General features: G+C 38.2%; 3 protein-coding genes across 4 annotated transcripts in view; 1 reads left to right on the plus strand and 2 right to left on the minus strand.

The window, feature by feature from the left end:
• tmem198ab (transmembrane protein 198ab) overlaps window positions 1–10,355 on the plus strand; it is a 28,216-nt gene extending 17,861 nt beyond the window's left edge. For both annotated transcript variants that reach the window (XM_065240102.2, XM_065240101.2), the window contains exons 3-5: window positions 3,529–4,110; window positions 5,770–5,969; window positions 8,666–10,355. In XM_065240102.2, the coding sequence (XP_065096174.1) occupies window positions 3,529–4,110; window positions 5,770–5,969; window positions 8,666–8,821 (938 nt within the window). In that variant the 3' untranslated portion in view covers window positions 8,822–10,355. The remainder of the gene's footprint in view (window positions 1–3,528; window positions 4,111–5,769; window positions 5,970–8,665) is intronic.
• A 142-nt stretch (window positions 10,356–10,497) lies between these two features.
• LOC141282441 (desmin-like) lies at window positions 10,498–13,552 on the minus strand. Its single transcript, XM_073815366.1, has 3 exons — window positions 13,278–13,552; window positions 13,079–13,122; window positions 10,498–10,873 (listed from the first exon to the last, which is right to left on the minus strand). The coding sequence occupies exons 1-3, from the start codon at window positions 13,484–13,486 to the stop codon at window positions 10,731–10,733; spliced, it is 396 nt and encodes a 131-aa protein (XP_073671467.1). The 5' UTR covers window positions 13,487–13,552; the 3' UTR covers window positions 10,498–10,730.
• Window positions 13,553–13,554: 2 nt separating this feature from the next.
• On the minus strand, window positions 13,555–18,076 carry LOC135717850 (desmin). Its single transcript, XM_073815273.1, is given in 9 exon segments — window positions 13,555–13,661; window positions 13,752–13,902; window positions 14,150–14,245; window positions 15,153–15,200; window positions 16,005–16,014; window positions 17,087–17,351; window positions 17,354–17,521; window positions 17,524–17,574; window positions 17,577–18,076. Coding segments are annotated over 9 exon segments (948 nt in total). The 5' UTR covers window positions 17,629–18,076.
• Between the last annotated feature and the right edge of the window lie 4,079 nt (window positions 18,077–22,155).

The raw sequence follows: 22,155 nt of genomic DNA on the forward strand, positions 1-22,155 counted from the left end.
TGGGGTTGTATCTTTACCTCATTGATGAGTCTTCATTGTGCTCTTGGTGTAATTTTGACTGGGCGCCCACTTTTTGGTAAAGTAGCAACAGTCCCAAAACGTCTCCATTTGTAGATTGTTTGCCTGTAGACTGGTGAATTTCTAAAGTCTTTAGAAATAACTTTCTAACCCTTTCAAGCTTTCCAGCTTTTGTAAAGCAACAATTCTTGATCGTAGCTCCTCTGAAAGCTCTTTTTGGCAAGGCATGGCTCACATAAGCATGTTCTTCTTGTGCAGAGCAAACTTCAAATGTTTGAGGGTTTTTTATCAGTCAAAGTAGCTGTAGTCCACACCTCCATACGTATTATCTTAATGAGACTCCAGGTGTGCTAAAACCTGACTCCAGTTAGCTTTTATTAACTCAAGGGTTCACATACTTTTTCCACAAGCAATATAAGTTTTTTTTTTTTTTTTTTTTTGGTTCTCAAAAAGACATGAAAGATCACAATTTTTGGTGTTATTATTTTTAGACACATTAGGCCCTATCTTGCACCCAGCGCAATTGTATCATTCTTATTTTGCTCCGCCGCACAGCGGGTTTTTCCCTCCACAGACGCACGTTGGCAAACTAGGGAATGAACTTGCGCTCCCTGGACGGTTCAGCGCAAAAAAGAGGCGTGTTCCGGCGCAAACCATCCCTGATGTTATTTTGCAGTTTCAAAAAACAATTGAGCCACTGACCAAAAAAAAAGTTTAAAGTCAGTTGCGTGTTGCGCGTTGTTCATTATGCTATTTTAAGGGCGCATGCTTGATCATAATGTATAGCGTGCACAACGCGCACACACTTTACTTATCTTATCTACACAGATGCAACAGTTATTTTTGCAAATCATAAATTGTTACACTAAAAAATATTAATACACGAGATAAGGGAAATCATAGTGGTGAGCATTGTGGTGATAGTTTTTATTTATTGTGTGGCTGCGTTAAAAAATTCTCATGCAAATAACGATTAAAATATTTTCATAAGTTTGTTGTGTGGCTGTATTACGTTTATTTTATGTAAATAATTATTAAAATGTTTTCATAAGAAACCTTAAAGTATATGAACTTGATTTGTAAGTGTACTTTGGGGTTGGACCTTGCTTGCGTTTCTTGGGTCCGATTTCAAAGCCCCCAAACCCTTTCAGCGGTGAGGGTGGACGCAGATCTGTGTAGAGGCAGATCCACCTCCCGTTACATGGCGTGCCCGATTTATGCCGGCAAGCTTGGGATTCCCCGGTCTCCTGACATCATTGTAGCGCTTGGCGCAACGATGGGGATCCCAGCTGATGAGACTGTGGCTATTTCCTCTCACGCCTGTTTAACCTACGCTGATTTGGGCGGGTTTCTCCCATCCCCATACAAAACAACTTCTCTGTCTTTGACTGCTCTTACAAGAACGTCGGTCTCCTCGGCTGTGAACCGCTCCTGGCCTGCGCCTGGTAAATCCGTCATAATAATAGCAACCCGCCATGGAACTTGCGCCCTTGCGTTTAAAGGGAATGTTGGATAGCGTTCTGATTGGTTTATTTGACGTTACGCCCAAACCACACCTATGAATAATGAACCTACTTCAGACCAACCCCTTATTGATTTGCGCTCGGCGCAAGAGTAATTTCTCCCGCTGACAAAAGATCCGCCCACAAACTCACTTGCGTGTTGCGCTTCGCACTTGCATTTCAGATCGTTAAAATAGGGCCCATTATGTTTGTCTTGGATGAAGATCAGACAATGATCAGATCACATTTTATAACAAATTTATTCAGAAAAGTTTCACCTACTTTTTGTTGCCACTGTACCTCCATCACTGCTGATGCTTCTCCAACAACATACACAACAAGCTGCTTCTTTGGTTTTTGCCTTAATACTGTAACACGCCTGTGGCCAACTAGCGATCTGCATGTTCACATCGACGTGCAATTACACAACGACGAGTATAAATGAAAACTGATGCCTAGCTTTTGGTATAGACTCAACCTTAAGACTGAAGTTGCATGAACAAACTCAAATATCACAACAGAACCTTTGAAAAGAGAAACCTTAATTTTTTTATACATAAATTATTTACTTTTCCTTTTAACTCAAAAAGTCGCTAGAACATTTAAATCTAGTTAACATTTAAATTTAACCCTTGGCTGATATGTTATGTTATATATAATAATATAATTACAGACTTTACCAGTCTGTAAAGCCCATGCACACGAGGGAGCAGATTGAGACACACAGCATTTTTCTTTTTCTTTTTTTATCAATATTGATGAGGTTGTAAATAAGGTCATAGCTTGTATAACTGTTCTGTAATCCCCTCAAGACTGGGCACACATTATAAGAGAACATATTTAACTTTATTCCCCTTTGAGCTGTAATTTTTCAAGTTTCTCCATCACTCAATTTAAGATGTGGGACTTTTAGAAGGACCTCTTGACGTAAATGCAATATAATATACACAACTATATTATCAATGGAGCATAAAGACCCTACAAAGTGAACTGTACTGTTTTATTACCTTAAAATTAATTATTTACATAAACCACGGGTCCCCTTCCATTTGAAGTCACCATTTTGTGTCGTCATGTTTCTTCAGTAGCCCTAAACAGATAAACTGTTCAATAGATCGTGTTAACTACCTGTCACTAAATAGTCATAGACATTTGTCCTTTGGCGGCAACTGTGGCTTCACTATGTGTTTCAAAAGGAAGGGTTGAGCTATGGACTGAGTCGTTGGTTGCAGTTTACAGTCCCACAGCTAGATGTCGCTTAAAGTCCCACATTGAACCTTTATGTAAGTCTTACTATGGTTTAGAGTTGCATTTTAAAGGGATAGTTCACTTAAAAATGAAAATTCTGTCTTCATTTACTCACTCTCATGTTGTTAAAAACCTGTATACATTTCTTTGTTCTGATGAACACAAAGGAAGATATTTTGAGAAATGTTTGTAACTGTTCCTGGACCCAATTCACTTCCATAGTAGGAAAAATTAATACTATGGACGTAAATGGGGTCCACGAACGGTTTGTTTACAAACATTTCTCAAAATATTTTCCTTTGTGTTAAACAGAAAAAAGAAATTTAGACAGGTTTGTAAAAACATGAGAGTGAGTAAATTAAGACAGAATTTTCATTTTTGAGTGAACTATCCCTTTAAATTTATGTATTTTGCAGATTCATATATTTTATCAGTATGTGGTCCCTGGTTATCGAACTTATGACCTTTGCGCTTATATAATGCAGTGCTCTGCCAACTGAGCTACAGAACATTGTACGTGCTCGATACATTAAGTGTGACATTGGAGTTAAATCACATTTGAGTTTTTTTTTTTTTGCCTCTGTCAGAGCCAAAAAGTGTTAATTTGCTGCTAAAATCGTGTTTTCTCACTACTGCGCTATTCTTGTTCTGTGAAATCAAGCACTATACTGTAGATGAATATCCAGTGTTTCAGTATTAATTATTTCTTTCGCACATCTTTTACGCATTCTGTTAACACCTTTCTGTTTCTCATTCACAGGTTACCGCTGTTTTAAGGCTGTACTTTTCCTCACAGGTCTGATGTTCGGCTCTGTGATCATCTTCTTGCTCTGTTACAAGGAGCGGGTATTGGACACACAGCTGACCATAGAGGCCAGCGTGGGCATCGGCCTGGGTATCGGAACCCTGTGTGGCCTGGTGACCATGTTGGTACGCAGCGTGGGGCTCTTCATGGTGGGGCTCCTCCTGGGCTTGCTAGTGGCCATCGGGACCCTGATAGGCATGGAGGAGCTGTCTTCCAACCCCCCGCGATCAGTTTGGGTGCCCCTGGGCGTGCTGCTTGGGCTAGGCATGCTGTTCGCCGTCCTCACCCTACAGTGGCAAAGATGCTTTACCACGCTCTCGACGGCCGTGTTTGGGGCTGCAGTGATAGTCGTAGCCACAGATTATTTCGTTGAGCTCTTTGCTCTAGTGAGATACATTTACGAGAGAGTGAAAACAGGCCCCCGAGAACCTGTTTGCTGGATAACGTGGGTGGTCCTGGGAACATGGCCTGCTCTCGCCCTGTTGGGCGTACTGGTGCAGTGGAGAGTGACAGCGGAGGGATACTCCCACACAAAAGGTGAGCCAGGGAGAGTGAGTTTGTTGGGTGGGAATATGTGACGCACTGTTCATGTTCAGAGAAGGTTGTATGTATGTATGTGTGTGCGGCACAGCAGATGGTTCCGGTCTGTCGGCATGCACTCCGGCTGTGACTAACATTCATAGAAACAATCATGCAGTGAAGAGCATCACTTTGTGGGTTGGATCAGGCTCTGTGTCCATAAATAACATATTTTGAAGCTATCATAATAAGATCATAAGACTTTCACTTTGATTTCACAGACAGGGTCACATTTGATAATTTATGGGAAATATACTTTACTTGAAGGGGTGTGCAAAGACTGACATGACACCTTCATAATCATGACATGATACGTTTCATGAACATTAAGGAGTTTTATGCACGTTTATGAAAACTGTCATTAAGTGTCATTTGTTCAATTATGTCATTTTTAATGCAAAGATGACATTGTTTGAGATGCCTTTGTTATGACAACTTGACATAAACCATTACATCATAACTTGTCATAAATCTGTCATAAACATGACATTGCAGAATAATTATCAAACTTAAGAAACTACCTAGCGTTATGGGTTAACATTACATTCAATTGTCATATAAATGTTATTAAGTGTTAATACTATGTCAAATAGTTTTAAGTACCTTAAAATATCATGAATATTGTTCTTGACCTCAACTACAGTGATACAAATTGAACTTTGCATTAAAATGTCAATAAGTTTTAATATTATGTCAAATAATTTTAAATACCTTAACAAAATGCAACAGACACATCAAAAGATTATACTCTTTATGTATGTGCACAATAAAAAAAATGTGACAACTAACAAAACGTGTTCTTCCTCACGCAGAGGGTTCTGAAATTTTCTGACATAGAAGAAAAAACTAATAAAACATTTAATAAATTTAATTTAATTTAATTAACTGGTTTTCCAGCGATATGGACCCAACACTGCATGGCTTAACCCATTGTTGTACTGTTTTCATTTAATTTTAGGTGAATTGGTCTCCAAATGCAATAAAATATCCAATTATTATTATTATTATTATTATTAGTAGTAGTAGTAGTAGTATTATTATTGGATTTTTTCTTAAACACCTGGGGGAAACTAAAAAAATAATGAACTGAAGGTTCAATTCATCCCATTGTTATAAAACTATTTGAAAGAGTATTAACACTTAATGAAATTTTTAATGAAAAATTCTATTTGTATCACTGTAGTTGAGGTAAAGAAAAATATTCATGACGCTGTTATAAAACTATATGACAGAATATTAACACTTAATGACATTTTGATAACAAATTCCATTTGTATCACTGGTAAAAATTGGTCAGTTATGTTGTCTTAGTAATGTCAAGTTGTCATGCCAAGCTATTATGTATTGGTTAATGTCAAGTTGTCATAACAAAGACATCTCAATCAATGTCATCTTTGCATTAAAAACGACATAATTGAACAAATGACACTTAATGACAGTTGTCATAAATGTGCATAAAATCTCCTTCATTTTCATGACACGTGTCATGTCATGATTATGAAGGTGTCATGTCATTCTTATGAACACCCCTTTAAGTAAAGTGTTACCGAATTAATTTTATCAATAACTGCAAAATCAATTAATGTGTCTCTTTTTCTCTGTCTCTCTTTTAATCAGTTATGATCAGTCGTCAGCAGCGGCGAGTCCAGCTCATGCGCATTCGGCAGAAGGAGGATAGGAGGGAGAGCAGGAAGAAAAAGCGAAAGCAACCACAGAACTCGAACCACACACACGCTGCCAAAGCCCTGCACCCGGAGCCTGCCTATCGCAGGAAGCCTAACCCTATACGCCGCTTTGATGGAGATGTGCTTTCTCCTGTAAGTCTAAATGTGCACAATGGAACACAATTACTACTGAGTCAGGGAGCATGTTTCATTTTGTTCATTTTTTTATACTAAATTACAATGTTAAAGGAATAGTTCACAACAGTATATATTCACAATAGTTGAATACACACTAGGGCTGTTATGGTTGTCATGAAGTGTGACCAGCGATAGTGTGCACTTCACAGAAAAATATAAAGTATAATCTCACCCAGAGGGTATCATCAAGTTCTTGTAAAAGCAGACAACCAGCAGACTTCGAGCTAGTGCGCTATTTGCAAGGAAAGGCAACTGATATGGTCTTGGTCACCCAAGATTGCAAAAAAATATCAATCCATGGTACTAGTTAGCCATCAGAACGTGTTTTCAGTGCAGCAGTAAACATTATAACACCAATAAGGTTCCTCACCTGAACCGTGTGTTGCTTCACGGATGGAAGTGCTACAATAAACACGCACATAGGAGCCGATACCGTGGGTGCTCCGTGGCCCAGCTCAAGCACCCACCGGAATGGCCAAGCACATATGCTCAATTGCTTCACATTTTGCATCTAAAACCACGTGGGAAAAGTGACTGGCCCACTTTCCTCCTTTTTAAAGTGCTTGGGCACTCCAGAGTAGGGCTGTAACAATATATCGCGTGTCCCATTAAAAAGGCCTGTCTAAAATGAATCTGCATCGCTGCATCACGATTCTGTGTTTCATGCCCAGCGTGTGCGTGTACTATGCCGTTTTGGCCGTTATCAATCTAAAATCATTATGAGTCTGAGTCGTTTATAACGTGCATTTAACTCTTTCCCCGCCAGCGTTTTAAAAAAAAGTTGCCAGCCAGCGCCAGCATTTTTCATGATTTTCAGATAAAAGAACAGACCCTCTGCTTTCAAAAAAAAAAAAACAACGTTTCATCCTACCTTTATTAGTTCTCTTGTAATCACCTCTCAAACATGGGTAGGTTTCTTCAAAAACACCCAATTTTGAGCAAAAGCTGAGATAATTCCATTTTTGTGAAGGACTTTTGATAGAGATCAGATGCAGAGCGATCTTAAAACATACACGGAGTTCTTTCTCTTTCATGTGAGGCGCTACTTCCGGGTTGTATAAGTTGCGGAAGTGCGCCACCTGGTGGATAATAGCGGTATTGCGGAAAATCTCGTCATTGGCGGGGAAGCGTTTTCTCTTAATTGACGAGATATCTCGTCAATGGCGGTGAAAGAGTTAAAAAAGCAACACTCGTTAAACAAAGTCATTCAAAATATTCTTTATTATCATAAAAATACCTGAAGCAATCTGAAGAACGGCGATATACATATTCCTGTAGACATTTCCTGGAATAGGGTTTGTAATGCTACTTCTTCTGTGGCACATACATCTGTGTTATGCCATAGTTTGTATGAATTCATTATTATTTTAATGTGGAAAAAATATAAATAGAGAACAAGCGTTTCAAAACTTTAAACCATTAGTGTATATTCAGAGATATGCATAGTGATTGAATGAGGCATCTATGTACGTGTATGTCTATGGCTGATGCACGACATCGGTGTTTAACGCATGCATGTGCAGCTTTCAAGGTCTCCGATTTCATCAAAGCTGAAATTTTATCCTTTATAAAAGACATCTTGTTTCTACTGTCATTAGGGCTGGGCGATATGACTCAAAAAATTATCGAGAAAATGTTTTCCATATCAGTCGATATCGATAATTATCATGATAAATAACAAATCTTTACTCCTGTCAAATTTAAAGGCAGATTTTTGCTCCTGAATGAAAATTGTAAAAACCAGACAGTTAATAATGGTTTTAAACTACTTTTTATTCAGAACATGACAAATACAAAAACTAAAATCTTGTTTTAATGCATCTGTATTAAATGTAAATCTATTTGTTATGAAATCAACACATTTCTGACACAAAAGCAGCAGACTACTGTCCCTTTAAGACCCAAGACAGACTGCTTTAAGTTTCAATATACTGAGTAACAGCTGTTTATGTTCACTTAAACAAGAAAGAAAACTTAGTTCAGTGATCACGCGTGTGTTATACATATACGAGCTATACACGCTGATAAATGGATGTCAAGGGTGTCACTTTGCTGTGGGAGCGCACATACGCAAACACTATATTCACTGCAGTGGTGGATCTGCTGCTTTTCCTCAGTTTCCTGAATTTGTGAATGTCCTGTAAATATACTTTTAAAGCTGGGCGGACGTGTGCGTGCGCAGGGCGGACGTGTGCGTGCGCAAGGCGGACGCTGAATGAAAGTAAAGTATACTGCACGCACCTGTGTCTGCTGTGTTTGACGAACCCTGTTTGCGCGTCCAACATTACACACAAGAAAATGTTTCCGCGCATTTGGATTCCGTGATTCCGTCCGCGTTATACGCATCGCGAAAATCATAGGTCTCTTCTAATAAATGAATAACTTGCCTCATCTTCCACTCCTTCAAGTCTGACTGTCACTGTGATTGTAAACCAAGAGCGCGTGCCGCATCCGGAAGTGCTCGCGCAACATTACGCACAGTGCTTAAACATTATCGATCACTTATCGAACTGTCCTTATCGTTTTATCGAAAAAGTTTATATCGGTAAAATTATCGTTATCGAATTATCGCCCAGCCCTAACTGTCATATTCAAAAATATTAATGGTTGTATTAATCATCAACTTCATCTCTGTCTTTCTCTCTTTCCAGAGTTATATCCAGAATTTTCGGGACAGACAGATGGATGGGCGGGGTTATCAAGTGGGCGGTCTATTGAATCCAGGTCACACAAGTGTCGATATTGACTATGACTGCGGGTCCACCGTTCCCCTCACTGCTGGGGTCGGACCAAACGTTCGGGTCTGACGACATTCACAAATAGACATTGATAAACAATCACACACACATTGTGCTAATCTGGTGCTGACCCGACCCTGACTCACTCGCTGTCCCACACACATACAAGATTGACTCTTGGACTTCTAGCAGCTCTTCAGTTTGGATTTTTTCAGAAGGAAAACAACAACAAAGAAAAAAACAATTATAGCACTTAAAAAATAAAAGCAACTGTAACACTAAACCATAATTGTATTAAAAAGCTGTTTTCTAACACACACAAACAAGAAACTAGTGCGCGTACACATGAACGTGCCAAATGTGTGGCATTGTGTTCACTTAATTGATACCATTATGAGGTCAGTAGTAACATCAAATCAAGCTGGGATCCATTCTGTTGAATTATTTTTTTTTTTAATAATGTCAACTGTGGTAAAATGGTGTGTTGCCTGTACATCGTCGTTTGCAATACTGCGTTTCTTCTTGTGAGGAATTCATCAGTCGGTGCTGAATCTTGTCTTTGTATTATAAGGCTGACAGCCCCCCTATTCCCCACCCCTCGTAAAGTTTGTGGATACCACCAATCAAGTGTCTGTACTGTAAAATCCCACATTCCGGCCCAGGACCGTACCAAATACCAGTGAGCAGGGGTGCCTTGCTTTCAGACTCCAGTACAAAAAAACACCTTAGCCTTGTGTCACAAAGGCTTTAGGACAAAGAGCCATAATAATGCTGATCAGAGCCACATGGTCCACTCTGGGATGCAAAGCTGAACATCTGGTGTAAGGAATAGCAAAATGCAGTACATGACTGACGATACTCAGGGACAAAGTGAATTTGGAGGAAAAATGACGAAAGAAATTTAGCTGCTTTGGGGAAATTACTTTAGAAACCCACAAGGATGAAGAAGTGACTGAAGGTTTTTCCCCGGATTTGTGGCAAACGTACCTACAGGGATCTCACCATGACCGTTCAGTTATCGCCGTGTATGAAACTAGTCTGCAGTGCCATCCAAGTGATCGTGGAGGACTTGATGGTTGAGAACTTTTTTCAAAAAGACCCCCATAATCCTTCGGGGCAAACTGCATGATGTATTGGCCCCGGTTTTGTTCAACACAATGCATTTTAACACCCATCTTCAGATGAACAATTGAAAGCAGATATTTTCACCATATTTCTCTCTTAACTCTTTTTTTATTCTGCAAAGCAGAAACATTTACGTTATGTACATAAAATGCACATTTAGTATATTCATTTCAACATTGCTTCTCATATTTATTAGATATCGGTAAATTTCTTAGTTATTGATCAAGGGATTTCTAAACCCTGACATGTTAATGGATGGTTGTACGTATTTATTAGTTTGTTTGTTTGTTTTACATAACGAGTCATGTTTTCTAGTTTCTGTCTGATAACAGAGGGCGGTCTCAAAGACAAAAGTCATAAGACCCCATCATGCAATGAAATCTTTGACAATCTAAACAGTTTTTGTTTATTATTCGGACACTGTACAACAGCATGTGTTTGTATGGGCCTGGTTATTATGGTAAACCGTGTAAATTCACTGTGTCTCCTGTGATCATTGTGTAATCTCTTTTTTCATTTATGTGAACACACACACAGGGACAGAGAAAACAGACATTATTAGAATGTATCGATTTAAGGTGTCTATTTAATTTTTTTGTTATTCTTAATTCTTATAAACATCAATTTCTCTCCTTTTATCTTAGCTTACTTGTTTCCTATTACCAAACATCTCCCTTTAAACCCCATCTTCACCTTCCTGCATACTTTCTACCTTCTGTGTTTCCATTTTATGCTTTATCCAAAACAAAGAAAAACTAGTCTGTCTTACATCATTTCAATCTGACAGAAAACAGCATATTTAAAACACAGATTCGATAAGTGACCTCTTTTCATCCCACTCATGCAAATGTGCTCATTTTACCAAAATGCGTGGTGTAAAGAAAGTGCAGAATATGATAACTGTCCAAAAACTTTTATTTAGGTTTTGTGTTTTTGATGCTCCTGGTAAGATGTTTACATGATGTCCTGCTGGTGCTGTGTAGATTCGCTCACCACCTGTAGGGGGCAGTAGATGGTTATTTAAAAACGTTTAAAGGTGACAAAGAATGCACTGATACAATGTTAAATTGTTCTCTGATATCTCCATATAAGGTATGTCACTTTATTTACTGCAAAAATTATCCAGAAACTGTTACATCTCCATTTACAACCCTAGGATTTGTTCCTAGAATGCCATGGTGTGTTATTACTTTATTTGGAAGGTTCATGAATATTAATGTTGAGCTCTGCTCTTATTGGCTGTTTCACAGCACGGCTCTTGTCAGTCAGTAGCTCTTAAAGCACACAGACCATATATGCTCAATATGTTTGAGCCTGTATCAAACAAACATACCGATTTTGAGGTATAAACAATTTTCTGGAGACTAACAATAAAGATACAATAAATTATATTACTGGGATCACTTCCTGAGCATTTTTTCCAACTGATGAATAATAAACAATGACACCCAATCAAATCTACTTGAATATAAAGTGCACGCGCATATGGCACTGTGGGGATGCTCATTGCTAAGGTCCATTACATAAAATTATTTGTGAGTTGCAGTGAAATTGACTTCATAATGTTTTTATTCTACCACACTAGACTATTACACCAAAAGGTATGATATTAGGTTACACAAACTACTGTAGATTCACTGTTTAGAGTTTTTTTTTTCACTGTTAGAGCTACGTGATGAATCACAGTGTGTCAAGGACATCTTATTGTTATAATGGGAAACGGCCCTTTAGAGTTAGAGCAGTGGTTCTCAACCAAGTGGTTTTTCCACTTGCAGCCCCCCTTGTGTACAGTGCATTCCTTTGCAGCCCCCCAAAGAAAATTTATGACAAAAAAAACCTGTTCTAAAATTTAACATTTTAATTAAACAAAACAGTTATACAAAGTAGCTGTTGGTAAGTAGCCTTATTTTTTTAGGTTTAATTACACAGAATGTATGATAAATTAATGTATTTTATAAAATGTCATAAAACTGGGGCCCCCCGTCACCTTCTCGCGGCCCCCAGTTTGAGAACCACTGCCTTAGAGGATAAAAAAAGTAGAATTCTCTTATTTGTCACCAGTAATATTAAGAAATCAAATTTATACTGTATGGACATCGCAACTTTCCATCACGTGTCTTAATGCTCTTGATGATGACTGTTTTCTTTGAGTGCATTTCCTCTCCCTCAATTAAACAAATGTTTTCGTCTCAATAGGGCTTATTTGGATTACTTTAAGGATGGATGTATTTTGGAGGTTCACCAAGTTGTTCTCATTAAGAAGAGGACGCGTCAACATTTAAAGGTGCTGTGTGTAGTTTTTTGCGGCATCTAGTGGTGACATTGCGGATTGCAATCATGGCTCAGTCCACAGCTCACCCTTCTCAAAACGCATCAAGAAGTTACAGTAGATGCCACAGAAAAACATATAATCAAAAGACAACATAGTGATGAAACACGCTCTGTAGAGAAGAAACATGGTGGTGCAAAATGGTGACTTCCATGTAGGTGTATGTAGATAAAAATAGCATATTCTAAGGTAATGAAAATATAACAGTTCATTATGTAAAGCTTTTATAAACCACTGAAAATATAGTGTATATTTCCGTCAACAGATACTCCTAAAAGTTACACAGTGCACCTTTAAGATGAAAAGTATCTGTGTTTAACTGAACTAACAAACATTGAGTAAATTATAAGAGAATATTCATATTTGGCGTAACTATTCCATATACTAATATATATGCAGTAAATTACAGTTGGTATTTAATTTATTAATTTACTTAAAACAATAATTTAAAGGGGACATTTCACAAGACTTTTAAAGATGTAAAATAGGTCTTTGGTATCCATATGTGACGAAATACACCAAAGATAATTTATTATAGCATGTTAAAATTGCCACTTTGTAGCTGTGAGCAAAAATGTGCCATTTTGGGTGTGTCCCTTAAGTGAGCTGGTGACATGCAAACACTGATCACCATAATGGTGGTTTGTTGAAATCAAAATTCAATTGTGCTGTGTTATTTTCTCACTATATTTCTGCACTAAATGGCAGTGCCGTGTTTGAATAGTGCAGATTGTTCTTTTCACTTTGGGGATCTGATTATAGCATTTAAAGTTAGATTTTCATAATATTTGTGCAGATTGTCTAGCAAAGGCTCCACCTTGTGGCCACTTTAAGTAAACGCATCAACCTTTTCACAAACGTGTCTTTCTTACCTCTAAAGCTTATAGTAGAATAGGCCTGCATAGACATCACAATCCTTTAAGATGATAGAGAAGAATGTAAAATGTTTAATCACATACTCCTCAAACATGTAGAAATGTTAAAATAATAGGAATACATCATGCTAAAGCTGTCATTTATTAGAACGCTTCTTCATATCCCAGGATTGTATGTTTCTTATTTTCTTTGTACCTGCTCTCCTCTCCCTCCAAAAGCTTCCTGTAGGTGGCAATCTCCACATCCAAGGCAATTTTAACATTGAGCAGGTCCTGGTATTCTCGCAGGTGACGTGCCATCTCGTCCTTCATGTTTGCAATCTCCGTCTTCATCCTGGCAATTGTATCCTGGAAAGTACCAGCCTCTCGACCGTGACGATCCTCCATATCTCTCATTTGTCTCATGAGAGACTAGTTCTACAAAGGAGGAGAGATGGAGATGAAAATCACACAGAAAAATACAACCAGATGCATCACGAGTTGATCTCACAGGTGTAGGGTTGGATCTGGTGTCTGTACTCCATGGTCTCCAGCTTGGCCTGTTTCAGAGCGTCATTATTTTTGCTCACTGGTCTGTCACCTGGTGATCAAAGTACAGTAGACAAAGATCACTGGGTTGATATCTGGACAAAGCTATGCATTTATTTCCAGATTCTCACCTTTGACATACACCACTCCTCAGCCTCAGCGATATTCTTTGCAGCGATGCCCTCGTACTGTGCCCGAATGTCCCTTAAAGCAGCTGTCAGGTCTGGTTTAGACATATCCATCTGGATCTGGACTGCAGTCTCCTGCATCTGTGCCTGCAACTCACGGATTTCCTAAACATGGACAAAGAGAAAGTTGTGTGTTTGTGCTTGTGTGTAACAAAGCAGACAGCATTGCTAATAATAATATTAGGATTAAGGGAAGAGCTCAAGCATCCACACACAGCTGGCCTTGTAATCTCCAGGAACAGACCTCACTTTTTCAACATATAGTAAATGCAAGGTAACAAACAATTTCTAACAGGCAGAAAATGTAATGCATAATAACAATGAATTAAAAGTGCTGTATGTGTGTGCTGACCTCCTCGTGGATCTTCTTGAGGAAAGCAATCTCTTCCAGGAGAGTCTCGATACGTCTTTCCAGATCCAGGCGGGCCAAGGTGGCGGCATCTACGTCCTGAGAGTGAAAGTAATAACAAAATCAAAACTACGCCTGATTGAAATAGCCTAGAACGGAAAGGTATAGAAGTGTTAGTTCACTGGAAAATGAAAAAGCTTTTGGATTACTTGTATGCTATACATAACATTAAGTTTCTTGCACAAACCAATTGAGGAGACTTAAGTATATCATCAGGTGCCATGGGGATTACTTTAGTATTGCCTGTATCTGTAATGGTCCCAAGCTGGGGCAATACCCTTTTTAAAGGTGCTAATATGAGGTCCTAAGGTACTAATTTGCACTCTCTGGTACCAATATGTACTGTACTCTGAGGTACTAATACTGAACAGGTACAAATGTGTATTTTTTTAAATGGTACCATCCCAATGACATCTAAGGACCATTTTTGGCAAAAAAAAGTTTTGCCAGTGTGCTATTTTATTTTACTTTCAAAGACTTGCATCTTATTAATCCTCACATGATACGGTTTCAACTAAAAATCTTCTTACTGTAACTTGTATTCTGTCACATCCATTGCATAGCTTGAGTACATTAACAGCAAATTTTAATTATTCAGTACGCTGAATTTTTTTATTTATATTTGATTGAAATTTGATTCAAATTATTATTATTATTTTTTTTAAATTTGCTAGATTTTTGCTCAAGTTAAGTGGTTGCAATATTGCTTCTTGTTGTCCCAACTTAAATGAATTAATTATTAAGACAAAACAGTCAATGTAGTGTTTAAATTTGCTTACATTTTTAATAATTGTAAGCCTTTTAAAGTCTTTCTCTGAAAACAATTCTCTGTGTTTGTCACCAGAACTGTTAAAAAGCTTAAAATGTGTCAGTAAGGGGTGCTTTAACATACTGATGGATGTAGGGGTACAGCTATTTTTAGAAAAGACTGTTTCGGGAGTCTTACTGCTCTGAATGCAGCCAAATTATTCTCTGCATCCTCTTTCAGTGCGGTCTCAGATATGTATTATTACAGGCAACCTCTTTCCTTACCTTTAATTAGACAGGAAATGTACAGCAGCCTCATACACGTACACTTCTCTTGATGGAAGGTATAGTGGGGCCAGAGAAAAATAAGTTTGACTATACTTTATAGGAAATGCATAAGCTAATTTAAAACAATGTATGTAGAAAGACAAGTATCCTTTAAAATTATATTTAAGGCTTTACCCTAAGGCTTTATTAACCTATCCGGTTCTGAGTGAATTACTTATAGCTGGACTATACTTGGTCTATGATTATCCTACAATGAAATGACAGCTATTGCAGGGAAGATATAAGGAGCTCAGATACAAAGCCACTAAATGCCACCACCTTCATCAAAAATGAGATTATGATATTAAAGAGCACCTATGGTGCGATTCTCGATTATAAATTTCCATTGGTGCATAAGTCTGTGTTAGTATCAACGTGCCGCACAAGCCCTGAAAAGTGAAGCAAAAACGTCTCTATCGCCCCCCAGTGACTGGTCCCAGTATAGGTCATAAACCCCGCCTCCCCATGTAATTCAATGGGACTTGAGACCAACTAAAAAATTTAATTACACTTCAATTATCTTTTCTCCGAAGCTGGTTTCTGTCATTTCCTGTAGTTTTTATCACGCTGGTGTAAATTCAAATGTTTGTTATTAAAATAGGTTTGTGTTTAGTTCGTTTTTAATGATATAAAAACGGTGTCACGTCATGATTGACAGCTGTGATATCGTGTGATATGCGCATTCTACGGGAGCGAGGGCGGGGTCTTGATTTCTCGGCTTCACTTCCTGCTCACTACTGCGCATGACTGGTCCTGAAAACGCTACTGCGCAGACTCAAGACCCAAGATGTCAGTGCCATATCGGGACACTGGCGGCTTCACTTTTCACCAATGGAAGAGAGCGAACAGGCATCATCCATCTTTTTTACAGTCTATGGTTAGTATATGTTAACAATATGCAAAAGGTAAAAACCCCAAAGTTAACGATGACGCAAGTTATCGTCGCTAACATAAATCTCTTTTCAAATCTCAGATTGCAGGCAACAGTTTACTTCCTGGGATTGGTGATGTAGACAAGATCGACATTATCATCATTCCTCCCACTTTGGACTCACAGCCTATAAGTTAACTCCTGTTAGCGTTGCATTGTGACTGAATCTTTCAAACATGGTAAAGAGCGTCACATTTCCGGCTGATGTTAGAGGTTTTCACACCAATCACAATGTACAGATTAGCTGGCCAATCAGGGACACACCGCTTTTCAAATCGATGAGTTTTGTACACAATCAGTGTGTTTCAAGACGGGGAAATCTGGAGATACAAAAATGGACAGTATGTGGAAAATAAGGTGTTTTTTTACCATAAACCACGCAAACACATTATATTATCAGAAAAATATTGTTGTTTTTACGTATTATAAAATACGTATTATATGTTCATCAAATACTTTCACTCTAAATCTACTCAATCCCGGCCTTAATTTACAAAAAAGCATGTCAGATGCACTTGCATCTGAGCTCTTCATATGTTTACTTCAGAAGCACAAAGATATTAATAAGACTTTATTTGCCATGTTTTAAGCATAAATCTAACAAAATCCCATGCTTTTGTTTGAGCAAGATTCCTGTGTTGTGTTATGATTAAAATTAATATTTGTGTTGCTATCAGATTGTTATCTTTGCTGCGCATCAGAGTCTTTGTGAGATGTTAGCAACAGAGAGATTACTTTCATTTCATTGCTGCCACTGAATGACTCAGAATGGTTATGTAAAGCATGTGTTTATACCACATATGAAAATCAAGAGTGGGTTGTCAGCTTCAAAAACAAAAAATACAAGCATGCAAATGTATTAATTTCTTTCAAACATTCGCTTATGCAGCAGTATATATTTAGATTTGTATCATATTCCCTTTTCAACATGTATAGGTTCTCTTTGTCCCCATTTTACCTCATTTTCAGTTTTTTCCTCATACAGGTCTGAGATATGAGTGGGCTCCCGGCCCCTCAGCTTCTCCACCTTGACCACCAAACCCTGATTCTGCTGTTCCAGCATGCGAACCTTCTCGATGTAGATGGCAAAGTGGTCATTTAGGTGCTGCAGCTCAACTTTCTCGTTGGTGCGCGTTTGGAAAACTCTTGGTTGAGCATGTCTGCCAGACTGAAGTCCAGTGTCTCGCCCATCCCGCCGTAAGACCGGGTATAGCCCACAGACAGGTTGGGCATACTGTAGGTAGGAGCTTTGTAACCGGAAATTCCCAGAGATGAAGTGGAGGATTTGCTGACCTCGTAGACTCGTAGACCCCAGAAGCCCGGCCAACGGTGGCACAGGACATGGGTGGTGTTTGGTCACTGGGCCCCCGAATGCTCGTCGGTAAGAGGATGAGGAGGAGGCATAATAGTGGCTCATGGTGGACCACAACGCAGACAAACACACACAAAAGACAGAGCTAGAAGGAAGTCACATGGCATGGTCATGTGTGGCTATTTGTACTGTAGATTTATCTCTCTTGTCCCCTCCCTCTTTCCCAGTACCACAAACTACTTCAGCCCCATCTTGTCCATCCCACCCATATTTCTCCCATCCTTTCGCTTTAACTCACAGCCCTGCTGTCTCACTTTTTTGTTAAATTCAAACTATTCACTCTCAGAAAAAAAGGTACCTTTTGAAAAGGTCCTAATATGTACCATTTAGGATCAGATATGTACTTCTAAGGTACAGTGTGTACCTTTTAGACCAATGCAACTGTATTTTTTGAGAGTATGTGTTCCTTACCCGCAACCCTGGGTAACAGCAAGCATGTGTGTCAATTTAATTATTTAAATGTTTTTTTTACTAAATGGATTAAAAAACTATGATGATGACTTACATGTGTTTTTCAACAAATGATAGCAAATGTTGACTGAGAATATTGATCAATAAAATTCAGTCTGTTGTTGTGTTTGGTGTAAAATGAAAAGTAATAGCCTATGTGACATGTAAATGATGTCAATTTTCATTTTTGGATGAACTATACCTTTAACCTCATAAAGTCAAGAGCCAAAATTTAAGAGCACAGTGATTCTAAAAGACGATGTCGTTGCATTGCTCTACAGTTTTTTGTAAATGCGCTGACAATAGCATGAGAAAATAATCACAATCTGACTTTGTTAGGAGCTGCACCTACAGACCACAGTGACTGAGGAGATGGTTTGTCTAACCTGGCTTTAAAAGGAAATGTATGAACAGAGGAGCTGTTGTGTCCTTTGGAAAGCTCTTGCACTGGTAAACTCATGGCATTACATTTGCTATGTCATAAATGACATTGTTTAGGCATCCCAGCTGTGGGGTATTATTTCGGCAAATTCTGAGGTGATAGAAGATGTAAACACTTCTCTTCTTCTGCTCTTCACGATTTTCCTCCTGTTTAGTAATCTGTTCATCCATCCTCCTCTCTCTCTCTCTCTCTCTCTCTCTCAGCTCTAAATAAGGTGTACAATCCCTAGAGCTCTGCAGCTCATCACCAGATAATGAAGGTTTAAAGGGAAACACCACAGTTTTCCAATATTTTACTATGTTGTTACCTCAACTTAGACAAATTAATACATACCTATCTTTTATCAATGTGTGCACTTTTAATCTTTGTACAGCGCCTCGTGAATGTGTTAGCATTTAGCCTAGCCCCATTCATTCCTATGGCTCCAAACAGGGATGAATTTAGTAGCCACCAAACATGTTTTCCCCATTTAAAGACTGTTACATGAGTAGTTACACGAGTAAGTATGGTGGAACAAAATAAAACTTTTGTTTGTAGCCATAGGAATGAATGGGGCTAGGCTAAATGCTAACATATGCAAGAAACGCTGTACAAAGATTAAACGTGCACGCATTGAAAAAAGAAAGTGTAAAAGAGCCATGTGTTATTCTTATTTTGTACACTAGGTGGAGTATTGAGATTGGGAAATGTATAAGATAGGTAAAGAAGAAATGCTACACAGGTGCGGTTAATGAGCATACCAGTTTTGACCATGATTGGCATGGCATTGGAAAGCGTAAGATCTGTATACTTTGTAAACTCTTTTTAATATTTAAACTATATATGAATAAACGAAATATAGAACGTGAGTGTGAAGATATGGACATTGTTTTTTGGTACACGAGTCAAACAGCATTCACCCACAACCTCTGTGAGTGATGATTGGCAGTCACCGCAACAGATAGGTATGTATTAATTCAGCTAAGTTAAGGTAAAACATAGTAAATATTGAAAAACAGTGGTGATTTCCTTAGACATGTTTGTTTTAAGAAATGTGTTTTCTATAAATTGTTAATAAAAAATTTGTATAATTTAGTGAATGCTGGTGAATGCTAGTATTAGTTTGATGCTGGTTTAGCTGGTGGTCGCCAGCATACCAGCACCAAAACACAACATATGCTGGTCTTGCTGGTATGACCATCATGCTGGTGCTTATGCTGGCTTGGTGCTGGTTTAGCTGGTGCTAATGCTGGTGCTGATGCTGGTTTAGCTGGTGTTCACTAGCAAACCAGTACCAAAACACAACATATGCTGGTCTTGCTAGTATGCAGGGCAGACACATTCAATTTCCAGTGATTGAATCGCTTTGGTCAAAATCAGAAAAATACAAGATTTCAGACTCAGAACTAGGGTGGCCATTCGTGCCAGTTCCGCCGGACACGTCCCGAACATGTTTTCGGGTTCGTTCTCCGGAAGTCGCATTGCTCGACCGCATACGTCATCGAGGTTCTCACATTTCAGTTAATAATAATTAATATTTATTTATTTTAAGACATACAATCATTGTAGTTTCATTCTTACCTTGAAATGTAACGGTTGCTTTTCTGAAATTAAACCCGAAATATTAAACCTTGATGACGTATGCAGTCGACTAACACGACTTCCGGGGAACGAACCCGAAAAAATGTTCGGGACGTGTCCGGCGGAACTGGCACGAATGGCCACCCTACTCAGAACAGATAAGTCTTTAAATCCATAGTAACAGGAGATGTTCCAGTCATCCAGGAAACTGCTTTAATAAGCGACGCTGACCTTTTACTATCAGATGAGGCCGTATTGTTATTCATAAAGAAGCGATGACATTTCACTTGTGCTTCATGACTGAATAAAAACACAACATACCCTAAAGTGTCAGGAACAATATCTTGGCAAAAGTATAAAAAAAGTTCTCATTTAGAAAAGGACATTGTAAACAAAACAAACAAACATACAATTTTACATCAGTTCTGAAAGTGATAATGAAAAACTGATAATGATGTGTGTGATGTTGCCTTCAGCAGAGATATCTGGGTTAGGCTAAACACTCCCCAAGACCCAAATAGGTTGAAAATGGTTGATTTTTAAACACTGAATTAAATTTGTGTAATAATGAAGTCTTGTGATTAATACAAATCTAACTTTTGTGCGTATTCCAGTGTTGGTCAGAGGAGCAAAGTACAGCTCATGCTTCTTCATTTTTATTCCCACCAGGAAGCAGTACATGCAAAGACACACACAAACACACTTTGTAAGTGCACACTTTTTTTTGATAAACAACAAGTGTTTTTGGCCTCTTAAACCTAGTCACCACAAGTTTCTATAGTGACGCAATTGTTTTGAGAAAACAGGTTTCCTCTTGCCTTCCATGTCTTATTGCTTTTCATAAGCCTAATTAAAGTAAGTCATCGACATCCAAACATTTGCTATTAACACTAAAAGGTAGTATTAAGTGTGCTTAAAGGGCACCTATTAAACCAAAAACACTTTAACAAAGTGTTGGGACATGTGTGTTGGCAGTGTGTGAACACAGCCACCCTACAATGAAAACAATCTATTTAACCCTTCCTTTTTAATCCCCATTAAACCAAAGCAATCTCATTAGACATTATATTTTGATTCTCCTAGCAAGGTGATGTCACACAGCTTAAGCCCCACCCCTGGCCACAGACACATTTTGAAAATAACTGAGACTTATATTACATATTGTAAAAACGGGCATAATATGTGCCCTTTAAAGTATTAAGCACAGGGGTCTCCAACCTTTTTGTGAGCAAGGGCTACCACAATGGATAAACAATCTGAAGGGCTACTTTTTGATATACTCAAAATGTTTTAGTTTTACTTGTTGATTTTACTTTATTTTACTTTATATTTTTATTATTGTTTAAAATGTTAACATACATAAAAGAAGCCAAGCAAATATACAAAATATGCAAAAAATAAATAATTATGCTTTGGCGGGCACCTCAGAGACTTTGTGCGGGCAACCTGTTGGAGAGCACTGAGCATATACCCTGGCTGATCATTTCTTTCTATCAGATGTAGCATGTATGGTGTAAACTGTAAGTTGAGTCTAATGTTTGTAGTATTTTAATTTATATTTGTAACCCAATAGTAAGGCATAATGGCGCTTATTAGTAAAGGACCCAGTTCAGTCCTTTGCCCTCATCTGCTTGAATGTGGAATTTTTGCTGAATTTTCTGTTTTAGTATACAAGCAAAAATAATGTGAGTCGTACACACGTAATACACGTAATATTGTTACACACTACACCTCTCTTAATAAAATCAATAAAGTTGTGCTAAATGTCTCTGTGTAGGCTTATTTCCTTATTTCTACAACAAGGAGAAGACACAGGGTTATTTGTTTACATTCCTATATGACCACATATTAATGGTTATCAAAAAAAGAGAGAGAGAAAGGACCCTTTAATATCTTTTAAAGCTTTCAATATAACACATAACAAAATGCTCTGCCCAAATTATTCAAGTACTGTGATGATTCTCTATTCGGAAGAGCTGACCGAGCATTCGACTCAGTTCAAAAGAACCGAATGGGTAAATGACTCAGAACAATGTAGAATTGTAAACAGTGCCTTATATATGTAGAATCCAGCTTTTAAGCCGAGTTAAACTCTGCAATTAGGAATTTAAACATTAATC

The sequence above is a fragment of the Paramisgurnus dabryanus genome, chromosome 7 (genome assembly GCF_030506205.2).
Source record: "Paramisgurnus dabryanus chromosome 7, PD_genome_1.1, whole genome shotgun sequence".
NCBI classification, from domain to species: Eukaryota; Metazoa; Chordata; class Actinopteri; order Cypriniformes; family Cobitidae; genus Paramisgurnus; species Paramisgurnus dabryanus.